Consider the following 20,027-nt stretch of genomic DNA (forward strand, 5'->3'; position numbering starts at 1 on the left):
AGCGCCTTTGCAGAGCTGCCTTGGGACTTGGGCACTCTGGGGACACCGTGACCCTCTGGATGGCTCCTTCCCTCACCCCCTTGCAAGGCAGCAAACAGGAAATGTGTGAGCACCGGCAGTTGGTGTCACCCAGAGCGGAAGGTGCCTTGAGTAAGAGATGAGAGCAGAGGCAGCTCCGTCCCTCTGAGCTGGGAGCCCCTGGGCCTGTGCCCCACTCTGAGCGTCCCTGTGGGGAGGGTAAGTCCTGCTGGTCCAGGGATGGCTTGGGCATCACCTTCAGCAGGAGAAAAGGGAGGGAAATACGTTTTTTTTCTTGCTGTTGTGATCCAAGGGGGTTTTCCTGCTGTCTGTGAGGGGCTGTGGCCGGGGTTCCTTTCTGAAGGCTGGGAGCAGCACAGGGTGCTGTGGAGGGAGGCAGGACAAGGAGCTGGGGATGCCATGGGGGGCCCTGCTTGGCTGGGGGAGGGGGGGCACAATTCCCATCCCATCCCATCCCATCCCATCCCATCCCATCCCATCCCATCCCATCCCATCCCATCCCATCCCATCCCATCCCATCCCATCCCATCCCATCCCATCCCCCTGCTCGTTCAGTGCCTCCATCATGCTGTGGGCTCAGCTTACCTCTCCTGGAGCTGGAGCAGGAACCAGGGGCTTCTCCATGCCTTAAACAACCCCCCTGGCCCCCAGAGATCCCACTTCTGCTGTCTTAGAGGCTGGGACCACCACAAAGCTGTTTCTGGTCCTGTGGGACTCCAGCAACTCCACAAGACCCTCTTCCTGTTTTAAAGGCTTGGGGCTGGTTTTGGGCTCTGTTCCCATTCCTGATGCACACTGGGATGTAGCAGGATCTGTTCCTCATGGCAAAGGGAGGGGGCAGAGGGGTGCAGGAGCTGCTGTGCCCCCAGGCTGGGAGGGGAGAGCTGGGCTCAGCCAGACCCAGCACGGCCCCGGCTCTGCGTCACCGCTCCCCATGGCTGTGGTTTCCTTCTCTCGCAGCTTCAGCTTTGCCACACAAAGAACAGCCCCTCTTGGGGATGGCATGGGGGCTCTTGGTGACACTGCCACCCACCCAGGCTGGGGAGAGGGCACTGGGGTCCCCAGCTCAGGCCCCACGAGCCTGGGTGAGCAGCAGTGTGGTAGAAACCTGCCGAGGGCTCCTGCCTCTGCCCGGAGGTGACTCACGGCTGTGAAAACTGGGGGAGGATTTCAAAAGGAGCTGCTGAGCTCTGAGAAGGCAGGTGTGACCAGCACGTCTCGCTCAGACCTCCAGCATCACCTTGGCTGCTCCTTTGCTGGTGTCACTTCCTGGCTGTGTCACTCCTGGGTGCCCCTTGTGCCCTGTGCATCCCCCGCAGCCAGGGAAGAGATTTCCCTGGGAAAGGTTTGGGGACATTTGGGATGGGTGCTTGGCTGGTGGCAGGAGCAGTGTTCAGCAGGTGGGAGCTGGGCTGGGAGCCCCTGGCAGGGCTGGCAGGAGCAGCTGTTGCTGCTGCACATCCAGGCTCCATTTGTGCTGAGCAATCAGAGATAAGGGCTCCCCTTCCCTTCCTGTTGCCAAACTCTCCTCAGCAATCGAGGTTTGGGCCTTGACAGCAGCAGCACAATGAATTTCCAGCTCGGTCTCTCTCTGCTGTGTCCCAGCAGGCTGGAGCAGAGTGCCCAGGAGGGCAGGGCTGGCCGAGTGTCCCCTCCAGGCCAGGCCAGGCCATGTCTGAGCGCCGGGCGGGCGCCAAGGGCCGGCGCTTGGGCTCCAGCCGGCGCAAGCAGCTGCAGGAGAGCCCTGGGCAGGCCCCAGCAGCAGCACCCAGCCCCAGTGAGGAGCCACCATGGGCATCTGAGATAGTGCAGAGGGTGCAGCAGCTGCTCAGCACCAGGGACACGGAGCAGGCGGGAGTTGTCACCCGCTCGGACATGCAGGTGAGGATGGATGTCACAGACATCTTTTCATGTAAATCCTTTCATTGGGATTTTTTTCCTCCTGAGAAGCTGAGCGGCCTCAGGGACAAAATGTAAATAATGGTTATCTGCTGCTGTGGAATGCAACAGGTGCATCTGGGATTGGTCTCGTGTGCTTGTTTGTAATTAATGGCCAATTATGGCACAGCTGGCTCTCTCTCTGTCCAAGCCACAAACCTTTGTAATTCATTCTTTTCTATTCTTAGCTTAGCGAGCCTTCTGAGAAAACCTTTTCTTCTATTCTTTTAGTGTAGTTTTAATGTAATATATATCTTAAAACAATAAATCAAGCCTTCTGAAATATGGAGTCAGATCTAGATCTACATCTATTCCCTCATCCTAAGACCCTGTGAACATGGTCACAGATGGGGCTGTGTCCTGGGCTCCAGCACTGCCAGGGTCACAGGAGGTGCTGTCACAGGTGGGTTTTACCCTGATTTGCTTTGGTTTTAGAAGCTGCAGGAGGAAGGTTTGCCGTGCAGCAGGGAGGAGCTGGAGCTGGTGTTTGATGGGCTGGATGCTGCTGGCACCGGGCGCTTGGGCACAGAGGAGTTCACGGCTGGGCTCCGTAAGTGCAGCCTGGGCTGGTCCCAGGGCTCTCCTGGGGGATGTGAGGTGCTGCCTTTGCTGTGTGGCACAGCATTTATTAATTCTTATCTATAAAACGATTCATGGGCATGAATTGTCCCTCTGACCAGCTCTCAGCCCTTGGCTCATCAAGAGCGGGGTCCTGCTGTGCTGAACCGCTTTGTTGAAGCCATGGAGAGGGAAATGTCGGGGTTTGGGCTGTGCTGTTGCCCTGCTGGGCACTGAGGATTCGGGGTATCTGTCAGCAGGGCAGTTCCTGAGCTCCCAAAACGCTGCCAGGGAGCACCGGAGGAGGAAGACGGCGTCGCGGAGGGTGCGGCTGGTGCTGCCCAGCCCGGTGCTGGAACGGGGGGACAGTGAGGAGAGCAGGCACTTCAGAGCCTTCATGGAGCAGCTGGGCACAGAAAACCCCTCTGAAGAGTGAGTGCCCTGCTTGGCACCCCTGGGAGTCCTGCAGGATGGACAGAGGGGGAAAGGTTGGGGGCAGGAGATCCCCCCACGGGCAGGGGGCTCAGAAATGCTGTGGAGGTGCCTTTGCACAGGAGCAGGGTCACAGCGAGCCCAGAGCTCACACAACTCAGAAAGTGTGAGTTCAGTGACTCAGCTGGCCGGGCTTTGGGGTTCTGGGGGGATGCTCAGCCCAAAACACCCCTGTCCCTGCAGACAGGAGATCTGGCAGCTCTGGGTGAAGCTCCGGCAGGACGAGCCCCAGCTGCTGGACAACCTGGAGGGATTCCTGGCCAGGATGAGGCAGCGCATCCGAGAAACCAGGAGTGAGAAGGAGGCTCTGGAGCTGACCCTGAACAGGTGAGTCACCCCAGGGTAGTGCACAGGGATGGAGGGATGGGACAGGAAGGACTGGGACAGGGATGGGGCTCTGGAAGGATTCCTGGCCAGGATGAGGCAGCGCATCCGAGAAACCAGGAAAGAGAAGGAGGCTCTGGAGCTGACCCTGAACAGGTGAGTCACCCCAGGACAGTGAACAGGGATGGGACAGGAGTGATGGGGACAGGAATGGGGCTCTGGAGGGGTTCCTGGCCAAGATGAGGCAGCGCATCCGAGAAACCAGGAGTGAGAAGGAGGCTCTGGAGCTGACTCTGAACAGGTGAGTCACCCCAGGACAGTGAACGGGGTTGGGACAGGATGGGGCCCTGGAGGGCCGCCCCAGCGGTGTGGAGGAACCTGGATGCCTTCAGCATCTCCGCCGGCGGCCGGAGCGGAGGTTTTGCCAATGTTTGGGGTCGGGCTCCCTCTACAGTCACGGCAGCGATGGCGAAAGGGCCGGACGGACTGCCGGACACTCCGCGCTGGGGACACCCTCGGGCAAACCCAGCCCGGCACCCCGAGGCTCCGAGGGCACTGTGGGGTCCCGGAGCGGGGTCTCACCCCCCTGCCCGTCCCTGCTGTCACCACAGGCGTGTGGCCGAGCACGACAAGGACGTGCAGCAGCTCTGCGAGACCCTGGAGCGGCAGATCCAGCAGGAGCAGCTGCGGCTGCAGCAGCAGGTGGGTGCCCGGCTCCTCCTGTCCCTTTGCTGCCCCTGCTCTGGGGGTACCCAGCACCCCGAACCCCTGGGCGGTCAGAGGAGGGTGCCAGTGTCCTTGTGCCACCAGAGCATGGCCCGGAGCCGGCAGCAGGGCGAGGAGCTGCAGCGGGTGCTGGACGCCAGCGAGAGGGAGGTGCAGCGCTTGGTCACGGCGCAGATGGAGGTGGGCTGCCCCCAACCCCCCTTTGTGAGTCAGGGGTCTCTGGGCTGTGCTAAAACACAGCCTGTTCTGGTGTGTCCCCACCAGCTCTTGCTGTAGGTTGTCACACAGGACCCTCTACACCCCATCCCTGCCCTCCGTCCATCCCCAGAGGACACAAGTTGAGAAATTGCATTTCCATGTATGTGTAACTGCACAAACTCAGCAGGCCTCTCTTACAGCAAAACCTAATTTCTCCTTAGCCTGTAAAGGATTTTGAAACCTGTGAGATTATTCACATCTGCTTTCTCCTTTCTTCCCTACCTGTTTGTGAGCTTTCATGACCCCGACTGCAAAACTCCCAAATTGTGCTCCTGTCTCTATTTAAAGCCAGTCAATCTTGGCTTGGATTTAAACATCACTCGTAGATCCATTTGGTTATCATGGCCACAGGGATCAAACTGGGCAAATTCTTCACATGGGGCGTTTGTCCAGCCCAGGGGAGATGCGGGTGGGGATGCCTAGGGAAGGGGGTGTGTGAAATTCAGCCCTGTTCTAGAGGAGGTGGTTATGAATTATTTTGGGGATTTTTGTCTCTGAGTGCCCTGGTTGCCATCCCACAGCTGGAGCGGCGCTGCCACAGCCTGCAGAGCTCCCAGCAAGTGACCAGCACGGAGAACCAGCAGCTGCAGGAGAGCAACCGGGCCCTGCAGCAGCACCTGCAGCACCTGCACCAGCAGCTGCAGCACACCCAGGGCCACCTGAGGACCATGAGGGCCACAGTGGCCTGGGAGCACATGGGGGAGCCCGGGTGAGTGGCTGAGTGACCCTGTGTCACTTGTGTGTCCCCACAGACATCATTTCTCTCGGGTTTTGGTTGTGAATTGCTGCTCCCAGATGTGCAGGATGTCTCTGTTTCAGCCCACGTGTCCAAAGAACGAGTCAGAGCTCTTCACTTTTCAGTCTTGAGGTTGTTTATTAATTCTAATCTATAGAATTTTCTTTCTGCCCAGCCAAGATCTGCTCAGCAGGGCAGCCACAGGCACTCTGTGTTGTCCTTTTATACTCCAAACTATGTATAACATATTTACACTTAATTCCCACTACCTATCACCTGTGTTAGACAGTGCACTACTACTCTAAACCAATCCCAAAGTGCCAACATCACTGCAGAAAATGGAGAACAACAAGAAGAAGAAGGGCTAAACATACCCAAGTTCTTCCATCTTGTCCCCATAACTCCCATACCAAAAATCCTAAAATCTACATTTCCATCCTGTGATCATTTTGTTATTACACTATTCAAACCTGTGTGACTTTCAGGTCATACAAAGCTGGCAGTTTGCTCCAGGGGTCAAAATCAAACCCCCAGGTGCTCTGGGCTGTGTGCCAGGGTCTCTGAGCCTCCTGGCGGGGTCCTGGCAAATCTGGACACCCAGAGGGATGCACTGAGCTCTGACATGTTTCCTCCTGGATGGGGAATGAGTTGGATGGACCTCAGGCATCACAGTGCTCCAATGCTTCAATGCTTCCCATGGTGCAGGTTGATCGTGGTTTGGTGTGCAAAGCATCAGAGGAAAAAGCAGGAATATCAGCACCATGCACTGAGTGTGCCTGCAGGGCAGGGCCAGAGAGGTGTGGGTGTCTGTGACCGTGTTCACAGGGGTCTCAGGTTGAGGGAAGAGATGAGGATCTGACTCCCTGTTTCAGAAGGCTTGATTTATTATTTTATTATATATATTATATTTAAACTATACCAAAAGAATGGAAGAAAGGATTCCATCAGAAGGCTGGCTAAGAATAGAACAGGAAAGAATGATAACAAAGGTTTGTGTCTTGGACAGAGAGTCTGAGCCAGCTGACTGTGATTGGCCATTAATTACAAACAACCACATGAGACCAATCCCAGATGCACCTGTTGCATTCCACAGCAGCAGATAATCATTGTTTACATTTTGTTCCTGAGGCCTCCCAGCTTCTCAGGAGGAAAAATCCTAAGGAAAGGATTTTTCATAAAAGATGTCTGTGACAGGTGTCCTTCACCCAGGAGGGCTCCACAGGACTGATCCAAGGATTGTGGGTTTTGCTGACCTGCCCTGACAGCCCTGGTGCTGGGTGGATGTGCTGAAGGGGATGGAGTTCCCATTTTGACCCTTGTGCTCTGTGTTTGCAGGGACAGAGTGGTGGCAGAGTTGCCCATCGTGGTGCCAATGTCCCCACAGGTATTTCAGCTGGGTGTGTGGGGACAGGACAAGGACCTTGTGCTGTTGTGTTTGGGACTGCTGAGCAGCTCAAGAGCACAGGGAGCACCTGCAGCACTGCCTCCCTTAAAATCTCTCTCAAACGGGGCTGGTGCAGATATTTGGGAAGGGAGGGGGTTGCAGCACCTTATTTCTGGTACCCCCAAGATTTTGGGTGGGTACAGCTGGATATCTCTCACATCGTTTCACGTGGATATTCTCCCTCACCAAGTGTTTTTTTTTCTCTCCTCCTCCCACCCTGTTCCCTGCAGCTGAGTCCTGGGAAGAGCGAGAAGTTCCGCTCCGAGATGCAGATCAGGCTGGGATCCCAGAGCAGCGAGAGCAAAGCCAAGAGCCCCCACCAAGTGTAAGGGGTCCCCTGTGTGCCCCTGGGGTCTGCGAGCTGGGGCTGAGCCCTGGGCTCTGCTCCCTCCACCCTCCCCGGGCAAACAATGAGATTTGTCCTTTCAGCACTCCTCTCCCACCCACTCATCTCTCACCTGCAGCTCCCATCCCTTATCCCAGCTCATCACTCCCTTGGCTCAGGAACTGGCTGTGCCTGGCTGAGAGTTGTCTTTTCCTGTCTGATAATGTCAATATGGGTGCTGGGAAGGGGCCAGGATGCAGCCCTGGGTCTGGCTGCCTGTGTGTGCCTCCCCCTTTCCCCTGCCCCCATTGCTGCCTGCGTGAGCTCCAAGTGCAATGGGGGGAAATAAAATCAGGTTTGGAGAGGGATGGGGTGAGGATGAAGATCAGAAACCCTCTGGGACTGACTGGGGATGGGAGGGAGATGGAGCCTGACCTGGGAGCTGGTTCATTGCCCCCATTTTTTGCCTTTTTCAGGGTTTGGGAAATGCTGCCAGCAGAAACAAACCTCTCAGGAGCCCCACGGAAAGCAAGCTCTGCAGAAGAGGATCCCTTCCCAGAACCCTTGAAAGAGGAAGGTGCCTCTGACCAAAGCTCTTTGCTAAGAGAGATGAATGATGCAATAGCAGCTCTGAGCAAGCATCTGAAGGCACAGGCTCTGGGTGCACCCCCTGCCCTGGCAGACACTGCCTGGCACCCCTGGGACAATGCTGAGCCCCACACGGGGCCAGAGGCAGCCACAGCCCATGAAACAACCCCTGGGGTCCTGCAGGAGACCCTCCCTGGCCACATCCACCGTGAGCTGCTGGAAGGAGACCTGCAGGAGGGACCAGGCACAGCTGGGCTTCGTGCTCTGGATGTGACACAGGCTGGTGGGTCTGCAGGAGCCGGGCACTGCAGGGCTCAGGAGCCAGGGGCAGAGCAGGGAGAGAGCCCAGAGGAGGCACAGAGGATGTTATTCCTGCCAGGAAAGGGAGAGGGCGAGGAGGAGATGGTGCTGAACGAGGCTGAGCACCTGGGAGAGAGCGTGGAGGCAGCAGAGCAGGTGCTGATGGAGGTGGAGGGAGCAGGGTGGCTGCAGGAAACAACGGCTTGGGCAAAACCACAGCTCCTGGGAGAAGCCGAGGAGGGGGAGAGAAGCCAGAGAGAAGATTTGGAGGCAGGTCTGGGGCCAGCTGAGGCTGGGCAGGAAGGTGTGGCAGTGGGACAGAGCCTTGCCATGGATGAGGAGCAGCCAGGGAGGACACTGGGGGGGCAGGCCCTGGGCACAGAGCTGCAGGAACGGGCTGACCCCACATCAGGGCTCCCTGGGAAACTGGAAACTGAGCTGGGAGAGCACCTGGAGCCACAGCCCCCCTCCCACCAAGGGGGAGCAGCCCATGGGGATGGGGTCCCTGAGGTGGCTCCAGGCCCAGGAGTGCTGGATGAGGAGCATGCCAGGACGGAGGCGCAGCCCCAGGGAGAGACCACGAACTCCAAAGTGCTGGAGGTGCTGCCAGCCCCAGCTGAGTGTGCAGGGGGCGAGGAAGAGGAGGTGGAGGAAGCAGAGCCCAGGGAGGCAGAGCAGCAGCTGCAGGGTGAGTGTGCCAGGGGAGGCGCAGGGTGGAGAGGGAGCGTGGGTGCTCTGGAGCCACTGGCAGCAGCTGTGCCACCCACCCACGGGCAGGGAGGAGGGGGAACAGGTGTGGGACTGATGGAGGCCCCCAGCAGCACCAACACGGAGCTGCTGGCAGAGGTGGAGGCAGATCTGCAGGTCTGCAGTGAGGCTGGATCCCCAGGGACACAGCAGGGAGGGGGTGAGGATCCAGGGGTGCAGCTGGAGAAGGATAAACCAGAGGCAGGGCTGGGAGAAGAAATGGAGGCTGCTGCAGTGCACAGTGAGGGTCCCTCCCCTGCAGAAACACCTGTGGGCAGCACGGATTGGTGTGGGCTGCTCCCAGGTACATCCCAGGCACTGCTGGAGGCAGATCTGCAGCTCTCTGGGGGTCCCAGCCCAGAAAACCCCCGGGGAGGGAAGGGGGAAAGAGCTGCTCAGCCCCCAGAGAACGAGGAAGAGGATGAGGCACAAGGACAGGGTGAGCCACACCAGCCAGTGCCTCATCCCAGTGCAGTGACCGGGGGTCAGGGAGAGGGGGCTGGTGCAGGGCTGGAGCTAAAGGAGAATCCTGAGAGCCTGGGCACAGTGGAAGAGCAGAGCAGTGGTGCCAATGTGCAGCTGATGGCAGAGGGAGATGAGCTCAGAGTGAGCCCAGGAGGGAGCACAGGGGCAGATCTGCAGCTCATGGCTGGATCCTCAGGGACAGTGCAGGGAGGGAGTGTGGATCCAGAGGTGCAGCCCCTGGATCAGCGGGATAAAGCAGAGTTTTTGGAAAGGGAGGCAGAGGATGCACAGGAAGAGATGGTGTTCCATGAGGGTCCCAGCTCAGGGGCTCCATGGGGAGGAGAGGCTGAAAGAAATGCTCTGATGGAGGAGGAGGATGATGAGGCACAAGGACAGGGTGAGGATGGGCAGTCACATGAACCTGAGCTTGATCTGCATGGATCAGGAGTTGAGGATGGTGAAGGGGCTGATGAAGACATGCAAGCACAGGAGGAGGCTGAAAGCCTGGACACTGCGGAGGAGCAGAGCAGTGGTGCCAATGTGCAGCTGATGGCAGAGGGGGATGAGCTCAGAGTGAGCCCAGGAGGGAGCACAGGGGCAGATCTGCAGCTCTTGGGTGAGGCTGGATCCTCAGGGACAGAGCAGGGAGGGAGTGTGCATTCAGATGTGCAGCCTCTGGATCAGGAGGATAAAGAAGAGGTTTTGGAAAGGGAGGCAGAGGATGCACAGGAAGAGATGGTGTTCCATGAGGGTCCCAGCCCAGAAGGCCCACAGGGAGAAGAGGGTGACAGAGCTGCTCAGTTGGAGGAGGAAAAGGAGGATGGGGCACAAGGACAGGGTGAGGATGGGCTGCCACACAAGCCTGACCTTGATCTGCATGGACCAGGAGTCAGGCAAAGAGGAGGGGCTAATGAAGACATGCAAGGACAGGAAGAGGCTGGAAGCCTGGACACTACTGAGGAGCAGAGCAGTGGTGCCAATGTGCAGCTGATGGCAGAGGGGGATGAGCTCAGAGTGAGCCCAGAGGAAGATCTGCAGCCCTGGAATGAGGCTGGATCCTCAGGGACAGAGCAGGGAGAGACATTGGATTCAGAGGTGCAGCCCCTGGATCAGGGGGATAAGGCAGAGTTAGTGGAAGGGCAGGCAGAGGATGCCCAGGCAGATCTGCAGCTGTCAGAGAGTCTCAGCTCAGGAGTCCCATGGGGAGGAGAAATTGAAGAAAATGTTCAGATTCAGCAGAAGGATGATGAGGCACAAGGACAGGGTGAGGATGAGCTGCCACACGAGCCTGAGCTCGATCTGCATGGATCAGGGGTCAGGCAAGGAGGGGAGGCTGATGAAGACATGCAAGCACAGGAAAAGCCTGAAAGCCTGGATACAATGAAAGATCAGAGCATTGGTGCCAATGTGCAGCTGATTGCAGAGGGAGATGAGCTCAAATCAGCCTCAGGAGAAAGCACAGAGGCAGATCTGCAGCCCTTCATCCAGACTGACTCCATGGGGACAGAGCAGGGAGGGAATGTGGCTCCAGAGGTGCATCCCCTGGATCAGGAGGATAAAGCAGAGGTGGTGGAAAGGGAGGTAGAGGACTCCTGGACAGACACTCAGCTGTGTGTGACTGCCAGCCCAGAAACTGCCCAGGGAGGGGGGAACTGTGCAGCTGTGCAGCCCAGGGATGGGGCTGGGGATGGGGGACAGACACAGGGACAGGGTGGGCGTGGGCAGATGCAGGAGCTGGTGCCTGACCTGTCTGGAGTGACCATCAGACAGAGAAGGGGGACAGATGCAGGTGTGCAGCCTGTGGAGGAGGCTGAGAGCCTGGGCACAGTGGAAGATCAGAGCAGTGGTGCCAATGTGCAGCTGATGGCAGAGGGGGATGAGCTCAGACTGAGCCCAGGAGGGAGCACAGGGGCAGATCTGCAGCTCATGGCTGGATCCTCAGGGACAGAGCAGGGAGGGAGTGTGGATCCAAAGCAGCCCCTGGATCAGGCTCATAAAGAAGACATTTTGGAAATGGAAGCAGTGGATGCCCAAGCAGATCTGCAGCTGTGTGAGGGTCCCAGCCCAGCAGGCCCATGGGGAGGGGAGAGTGACAGAGCTGCTCAGCTGGAGGAGGAGGATGGGGCACCAGGACAGGGTGAGGATGAGCTGCCACACAAGCCTGAGCTTGATCTGCAGGGATCAGGGGTCAGGCAGGGAGGGGAGGCTGATGAACACATGCAAGCACAGGAGGAGGGTGAAAGCCTGGACACTGCTGAGGAGCAGAGCAGTGGTGCCAATGTGCAGCTGATGGCAGAGGGGGATGAGCTCAGACTGAGCCCAGGAGGGAGCACAGGGGTAGATCTGCAGCTCATGGGTGAGGCTGGATCCTCAGGGACAGTGCAGGGAGGGAGTGTGCATTCAGATGTGCAGCCTCTGGATCAGGAGGATAAAGAAGAGGATTTGGAAAGGGAGGCAGAGGATGCACAGGAAGAGATGGTGTTCCATGAGGGTCCCAGCCCAGAAGGCCCACAGGGAGAAGAGGGTGACAGAGCTGCTCAGCTGGAGGAGGAAAAGGAGGATGGGGCACAAGGACAGGGTGAGGATGGGCTGCCACACAAGCCTGACCTTGATCTGCATGGACCAGGAGTCAGGCAAAGAGGAGGGGCTGATGAAGACATGCAAGCACAGGAGGAGGCTGAAAGCCTGGGCGCTGCTGTGGAGCAGAGCAGTGGTGCCAATGTGCAGCTGATGGCAGAGGGGGATGAGCTCAGACTGAGCCCAGGAGGGAGCACAGAGGGAAATCTGCAGCTCATGGCTGGATCCTCAGGGACAGAGCAGGGAGGGAGTGTGGATCCAGAGGAGCAGCCCCTGGATCAGGAGGGTAAAGAAGAGGTTTTGGAAAGGGAGGCAGAGGGTGTCCAGGAAGAGATGGTGTTCCATGAGGGTCCCAGCCCAGGAAGCCCATGGAGAAGGGAGGGTGAAAGAGCTGCTCAGCTGGAGGAGGAGGAGGAGGATGGGGCACAAGGACAGGGTGAGGATGGGCTGTCAGACAAGCCTGAGCTTGATCTGCATGGGTTAGGAGTTGAGGATGGTGAAGGAGCTGATGAAGACATGCAAGCACAGGAGGAGGCTGAAAGCCTGGGCACAGTGGAAGATCAGAGCAGTGGTGCCAATGTGCAGCTGATGGCAGAGGGGGATGAGCTCAGAGTGAGCCCAGAGGAAGATCTGCAGCCCTGGAATGAGGCTGGATGCTCAGGGACAGAGCAGGGAAGGATTGTGGATCCAGGGGCGCAGCCCATGGATCAGGGGGATAAAGCAGAGTTGGTGGAAGGGGAGGCAGAGGATGCCCAGGCAGATCTGCAGCTGTCAGAAGGTCTCAGCCCAGGGGCTCCATGGGTGGAGTGGAGAGGATCCCTTCACAATGAGGAGGAAGAGGAGGGTGGGGCACCAGCACAAGGTGAGAACGGGCTGCCACAGGAGTCTGTGCTTGCTCCAGGAGGAGCAGGAGGCCGACAGGGAGAGGGGGCTGGTGCAGCAGCACAGCCACAGGAGGAGGCTGGCAGGCTGCACACACTGGAGGCCCAGAGCACTGATGCTGCTGTGCAGCTGTTCACAGACCAGCAGATACCCAAATCAGGCTCAGGAGGGACCACAGAGGCAGATCTGACACCTCTGGGTGTAGCTGGGCTGTGGGAGGGGGAGCAGAGCCTGACTCTAGGTTTGGAGGCAGTCCTGGGTGCATCTCCCCCTGCAAAGCCATGGGAAGGAGCTGCTGCTGCAGATGTGCCCCCTCCAGCTGGGGCTGCTTTGTGTCCTGAGCCTGCCCCTGCTGCAGAGGGCCCTGGTCTGGAGGCAAAACTGGGAGAATGCAATGGTCCTGAGGGGCAGATTCTGGAGGCTCAGGAATCACTGCAGGGAGAGAGGGCTCCTGCAGAGGGGAAGCCTCTGGATGGAGCTCACGGTCTGGAAGTGGCACAGGGAGAGAGGCTGGAGGCAGGGGTGAGGAATGGAGTGAAAACTCAGGGTCTAGGACTAAACCAGGGCCATGATGATGCTGAGTTGGCCTCCCTGGTCTCCGAGGTGCTGTCACAACTCAGCCCCCTAAAGCTGGAAACGATGATGCAGGAGGATGTTCTCATTCCAGATGTGTGGCGGCTCTGTGCTCCGGGACAGGCAGCCCAAAGGGAGCTTCAGGAGCAGGTTTCAGCACAGGGACATGAGGGGAGGCCTCACGAGGTGACCCAACAGCCAGAGAGGGAGACACCACCCACGAGGGAACCGGAGCACACGGCTGCTGGAGCTGCTGAGCATCTGAAGCAAGAGGTGCCACCAGCATCACCACTGCACAAAGCAGTGAGACCAGGAGACGCTGGCAGTGATCAGCTGGGGGTGGTCCTCAGAGAAAACTCACTGGGGCAAAGGCAGCTCTTGGGAGAACAGAGCAAAGACACCACTGTTGGTCAACGAGAGAAGATCCAAGAGTTTGGTGAGAAATTGAGCCAGGAGGGTGAGCCCAGCTCAGGAGAGCCAGGGGCTGTGACTGCAGCTGGGGCTGCCCCACAGGGTTGTCCTAGAGCTGCCCTGGACCCAGAGCACCTGTACAACGTGCTGTTTGTTGGGGACTCCCACGTGGGCAAAACGTCGTTCCTGTACCGCCTGCACGCCGACACCTTCAACCCCCACCTGACAGCCACTGTGGGTAGGTCTCCTCCAGCCCCCTCCAAGAACTCACTCAGATTCCTGCAATTCCCTTTTCTCCACCCCACAAGCTGCTGGAGGTGCCCACACGTCTGTTAGAGCTCACACCAAGCGTGTTGTACAAGCAGTCCCCAGAGGCCAAGCACAACCACCAAGTCCCCACGCCTGGGTGCTCGTGGGCAGGAAATGCTGTTCCTGCTTGTCCTTCCTTTGCCTTTCAGCTCCATTTCTTCACCATTTCTTCACCATTTCTTCACCATTTCTTCACCATCCTGGTTTTTCACACTTCTAAAATTTTAAAAGTTTAATAGTAATAAAATGGTTATAAAAATAGCAATATAATTAGAGTAATAAAAACTTTGGACAATTTGGATCAGGACAATACGAGACAATAGAAACAAAGAGTTATGGATGTCCAGGTACCTTTTTCTGGGCAGCACAAGCCCAAAAAAGGACCCACATTAACAGAGGATTAACCCTTAAAAACAATAACCTGTTGCATATTCATACACCTCATACATGATGCATAAATTCCATTCAGATGACAGACCTTCCCAAAATCCAGTGATTAAACATCCAAAAGCCAGAGGTTCACTTGGGACCAACCCCTGGAGCTGCAGCCTCACACCACCCTGCACCATGTTTCTTCTCCATCCGTCTTCTGTTACAGGGCAGAACTCTACAGTATCAAAATATCCTCTTTTTTTTGTTTTCCAGGACTGGATTACCAGATCAAAAACCTCGTTGTGGATAACAAGCGCTTTGCTCTGCGCCTGTGGGACTCAGCTGGCCACGAAAGGTGACCAGCTTTACCAAAATATCCTATTTTGTGTTTTCCAGGACTGGATTACCAGATCAAAAACCTCGTTGTGGATAACAAGCGCTTTGCTCTGCGCCTGTGGGACTCAGCTGGCCAGGAAAGGTGAGGTGTTTGTGCTGGTTAAGGAGACAACCTGGGGTTTTTCCCCTGTAGTTTAGGGGCAATTGATATCCTTTGCTTTGCTAAGGTGCTGATGCTGCTTAAGAACACAACCTGGGTTTTTTCCCCTGTAGTTTAGGGGCAATTGATATCCTTGGCTTTGCTAAGGTGCTGGTGCTGCTTAAGAACATAACCTGGGTTTTTTCCCCTGTAGTTTAGGGGCAACTGATATCCTTTGCTTTGCTAAGCAAAGGTGAGATTGCTCAAGGAGGGACTCTGTACAGTATGTGATCTGATAAAAGCATAATAAAGGAAGTAATTAAGATAAAACTGGCGCTCAGGCTGTTCCTATGGCCCCTGCCATCAGGACAAGAGCCAAATCTGGGGGTTGCCTGTTTTGTAGACGTGCATTCCCACCTTCCCCCATCACACCTAGGCAGAACCTCCTTAGGGCGTGCTGGTGATGATCCCAAATGCCCGCAGGTACCGCAGCATGACCAAGCAGTTTTTCCGGAAGGCGGACGGGGTGGTGCTGATGTACGACATCACCTCCGAGTACTCCTTCTCCGACGTGCGCTACTGGCTCAGCTGCATCCAGGTGGGGGCGGTCAAAAGCTCCTGGCACTGACAGGAGTGGCCAAGCCCTTTGGAAAGGGTATTCTGCACTGCTTTCATTATAATTTTTTTTTTTTTTTTTTTTTTTTTTTTTTTTTTTTTTTTTTTTTGGTGGAGGATTTAAGGCAGATACAAATGGTTTTCACACGCTGGCGGCGTTTCCCAGGGTAATTTGTTGGTGGTGTGAAAAATAATTTCAATCGCTTGTTTTTAAATTTTTAGAAGTTTAATAGTAAGAAAATGGTTATAAAAATAGCAATAAACTTATAGTAATAAAAATTTTGGGCAATTTGAATTAGGACAATACGAGACAATAGAAACAAAGAGTTATGGACGTCCAGGTACCTTTTTCTGGGCAGCATAAGCCCCAAAAAGGACCCACATTAACAGAGGATTAACCCTTAAAAACAATAAGCTGTTGCATATTCATACACCTCATCCACGATGCATAAATTCCATTCAAACACAGGATTCTGTCTGGGCAGTGTCAGCTTCTTCCTCTTAATCCTAATGGAGTCACCCAGAATGAGTGAGGCAGGAAGAAGTTCGTTTCTCCTGATAATGGGGCAATAAATTCTCTTTCTCTGAAAATTTAGGTGTCCTGTGGCTATCTTGGTGCAAGCCACTTCTTTCTTTAGAAAAAAGCATCTTACATAGCATAGTTTCTATTATAACATTATGTTATAACCTAAAACAATATTTAACGCACTACTGAAGAGAATTAATACACCATAACTTTCTAGCACAACACATATAATATTTATTTTAATATTTGCAAAAAGCCAATCATAAAATATGTATTTTTCACACTTTCATTATAAAATATTTTTTTTTCTGGAGGATTTAAGGCAGATACAAGTGATTCTCACACGCTGGCAGTGTTTCCCAGGGTAATTTGTTGATAGAACCAGTAGGGTAATGATCAACTCTTAAACAATTAAAAACTAGTGCAAAGGAATGGAAAATGTTGCTTTTACATCAAGAATAGTCCACTCTTGAGTCCTAGGGAATGGGAGATTATTCAAGGCCTATTAAAACTTCTTTTCAGACATTTCCATTTGACACAAAGCCAGTGTTTAAAAATGGTGAAACAAAATAGGATATTGCCTCACTTGGTGCCTGTAAATCCCACCTAGAGCACCTTCAGAGGGCTGCTGCAGTTGAGCACAAAGTGAATTCATTACAAGTGTAACTCATCCAGTGCTCTGTCATGTTAATAGATATAGGCAGATGATTTAAGGGAAAAAAATCTTAAATGCTGTTGAACCAAATCTATTTTAGCCCAAATCCATGGGTGTCAGCCATGGTGTTTCAGGAAATTTTGTAGAGTGTGGCCAGCTGGGCTTCAAGTAAGATTTTTGAAGCGGTTCTGATCTTCCCTTCTTTGTCACTCAGGAAGGAGCAGAGGATGGAGTTGCTGTTCTGCTTCTTGGGAACAAAACCGACTGTGCTGCCCAGAGACAGGTCCCTACAAAGGAGGGTGAAAGCCTGGCCAAGGTAGGTGGTGAAGCACAGCCACCCAAGCAAGGCAGGGACACCTAAGGATCAACACCACCAACCCCAAGAGCTGGAGAAAGGGGAAAGCCCTTAATTTACCCCTCATGCATCAGTGGTTGACTAAATGTTCTCTGAATCTGTCTCTCACCCTTCCCTGCCTTGCTTTCCCTTTGTCACTTTAATTTGGCCTCAGCACCATCCCAGTAAATTGGCTTATGGAACTGGATTTGTAAATTAAAACATTTTCAGCTCTGCTTATCTTTGCTGTGAAGTGTTGAGTATCTTCCCAGCATGATAAAAATAATAAACCCACTGAGCACTATCCTGGTTTAAAGATACTGAAATGGTCAAAGTTTGATTAATCTCTTCACATACAGATGGCTAATAAAAATTAGATTAGGAAAATGAGAAGAATCTCACCTTTACTGCCTTAATTTTAAACCTTATGGGATTTGGGCCATCCATGGACAAGTTTTGCTAATGGAGATGAGGGATGGATGCTTATTTTCCCAAATTTGTAGGGAGCAAAAGAGTTGGGAACATCTAGTTATGCCTCTCTCTGTGTTTGCTCCCATGACCAGAAGGCATCACAAATTCTTCTGTCTGCCCAGTCATCATTTCCTTTGGTGTTAAAAGCTGGAGTTGTAGCAACCAGAAAATCTGGATTTCACCCTCATGTTCCAGTAAATAAGTTACTGAGTTATTTGTTTCCTTGATTCCCTCCTCTTCTCCCGTTGACTGGGACTGTCTCATTGCTATTTATTCCCACATTAAACGATTCCAGTGCAGGAACATTACATTTCTACTGGGGGTTTGTGTTTTCCAGGAGCACCAGCTCATGTTTTACGAGTGCAGCGCTGCCTCAGGCCACAACGTCTTTGAGTCCATGGTCAGCTTCACCAGGTGAGCCACGTACTTGGATTTTTCCACCTGTCCTTAATTTAATTGGCTTTTTTTAGCACCTCCCTGCTTTTTTTTTAACTCCAAACACTGGATGCCACCATCACCAGAGACTCCATGCCCAAATATCAGGGAAAACTGAGGGAAGTTCATGTTGGGATGAGCATTTAGCACTGCCCTAACATGTCTCCTGAACAACCAGCACTGCTAGGAGGTGAATTAAACCCTCTTGGGGATGCTGCTGATTTCTCCCTGGCTTGACTGAAGCAAGTTCTGTCTGTGATTTGATTTAGGTTGGATTTTTCAGCAGCATCCACAGCTCTAGGATCACATGGAACTGGAAGGATCCTGACTCCTTTCAGCTGTGCTGAGCCTCTTGTACCAAGGCTTGTCAAAACAAACAGCACAGAAATACAAAATATGAGGGGAATACACAGCTAATCTGCTTTCTTTTCTCTCAGGTTGCTCAAAGATCGTGAAGATGAAATGAAAAATAAAACAGAAGAGGTACCAAAGGCACCCCAGAAGAAAAAGAGCTGCTGCTGGTGATGGAGAGACACTCCACACACTGCACCAACAGCCGGAAAAGCATAAAAATAACCCTTGGACACCTTCTCTTTTCCTGTGTGTCTTCCTTGCTGATCTTCCTTGGATGCTGAGAGCGAAAGCTGCTGTGGGGACCCCCTGCCACTCCCCCAGAGCACACCAGCCCTCCACAATACTTCTCAGGGAACTTTACCACTTTCTTTTGGAGACCAAAAACAGGCCAAGAAAAGAGGCAGGAAAGGAACCCAGCTGGGTCTGAGATGCTGCAATGATACTGGAAGCAGCAGGGAGTAAACCCAAGCCTTGGGAGAGAAGAAATGAAAACCTGAAGCCATCCAAGTGTGTAAACCAAGGGGGTTTAGTGCTGTTGGTGCTCTGGGCTGTGGGGATTTCTCCTCTGGCTTTGCAATCTGATTGGATTTGATCGGGAACAATGAGATATTCAATATATTCTAAATGCACTTAAATCTCTCCAATGACACAAGGTAAAGATAATTTTTCCCTTCCGTGGTTTATCCTGCCAGTGAGCAGTGATAAGGCTTGACAGAAACGACTGACTATTTTGCTCAAAATAAATTCAAAAGCCCCAAGAGCACATCCAGGGTAAGAAGAAGATAAATGCTTGCAAGAGGTTTCTTTCATTGTGTTGTCCCCAGAGCAGAATTCTGGATTATTGCAACAAATTTCAGGCTGGGCAGAGAAGAATGAGCTGCTGCATCCTGCCCTTCTGCTCTTTGTGAAGTGCTGAATTTGTTTTAAATCCAGCTTGAAAAATCTAAATAAGCACATGTCACAATTTCAAGGGGTTTTTTTCTCTTTTCACAGCTTGATTGAACTATATTTTTGCAGGGGAAAAAAAGACATACAGACTAAATAAATAAGAATACAAGTGCTATATTTTAGTATTTTATATGTTCCATGTAAATTCCCAGCAGTTCAACAGGTGTGTTTAAAGACTGTGCTTATGTTTGCAGAAATAATGTCATATTTCTGTTTGCAGAAATATGTCTGCAGAGTTTGCAGAAATAATTCTGTCTAGCTGGGTTTGCTTTTTGTTGCCATTATTATTTATATGTACATAATGGCAAAGCCATAATAGGAGCCAGTTTGTGCCTTTGAAAAATAAAGTGAAAGCAGGAGTTGGGCTTCTAGCAACACTATATATTTCATATATAATTATATATATTTTATAAATATCAGCTTCACCAGCCATGGTCCAACTTTGCAGTGACTCTGGAATTTTGGGGTCTTGTAGGGATGATTTATTTCTCTTCCACACCATAATTTATCACTCCAGTACCTCTGTACCCTAAGTCTCCACCCCCTGTGTCTGCCCCCAGCCTACCTCAAGTCATTTTCCTTTGGTCCCATCATTAAAACACTTCATTTTCTTAATCCAATATATTTAATGCTCCCATTCCCTGTCCATCCCTCTTTACCATATTTCTTTATATAATATTTTTAGTGATGGAGCAGCTCCTGAGGAAGGATTTATGTGGCTCAGCTCAGAGCTGTGCCTGGGGGGTTTGGTATTTGGAATATCTGGAATTGCTTTTTCTTATTGTTTGAGACCCTGTTCACTATTTCTTCTTTTACTTAAAAATAATATAAATCCAAGTGTACTTTGCAAATTTGATCCATAATAAGAGAAGCACCATTTCAGTCTGATCAAGCCAAAATCTTTCTACTGGCTCTGTAACACTTCCCCATGTAAAACCACCCATCAGATCAGCTTTTATTTTGCCTAAATGTGCTGGGATTGCACATGGAAGACTCTGCCTGGCCGAGTGGCAGCAGGATTGTGCAAGAAACGATTTTATCTGATTCCAAAATGAAGAGTTGAGGCCGTGGAGGCTGAATTTTCCCATTAGATGGCAGCAGCTGCAGCAATTCCTCCCCACTGCAATATTGCTGCTGCAGGGAAGGACCA

General features: G+C 53.1%; 1 protein-coding gene across 1 annotated transcript; it reads left to right on the forward strand.

Moving 5' to 3' along the window:
- Positions 1–1,796: 1,796 nt before the first annotated feature.
- RAB44 (RAB44, member RAS oncogene family) lies at positions 1,797–18,122 on the forward strand. The gene is made up of 16 exons (XM_063177875.1): positions 1,797–1,920; positions 2,413–2,527; positions 2,796–2,967; positions 3,211–3,354; positions 3,963–4,053; positions 4,162–4,257; positions 4,857–5,044; positions 6,407–6,455; positions 6,746–6,840; positions 7,317–8,416; positions 13,067–13,621; positions 14,461–14,542; positions 15,023–15,137; positions 16,550–16,651; positions 17,478–17,554; positions 18,013–18,122. The coding sequence occupies exons 1-16, from the start codon at positions 1,915–1,917 to the stop codon at positions 18,098–18,100; spliced, it is 3,075 nt and encodes a 1,024-aa protein (XP_063033945.1). The 5' UTR covers positions 1,797–1,914; the 3' UTR covers positions 18,101–18,122.
- Positions 18,123–20,027: the final 1,905 nt, after the last annotated feature.

This window comes from Melospiza melodia, chromosome 28 (assembly GCF_035770615.1).
Source record: "Melospiza melodia melodia isolate bMelMel2 chromosome 28, bMelMel2.pri, whole genome shotgun sequence".
Taxonomy (NCBI): domain Eukaryota; kingdom Metazoa; phylum Chordata; class Aves; order Passeriformes; family Passerellidae; genus Melospiza; species Melospiza melodia.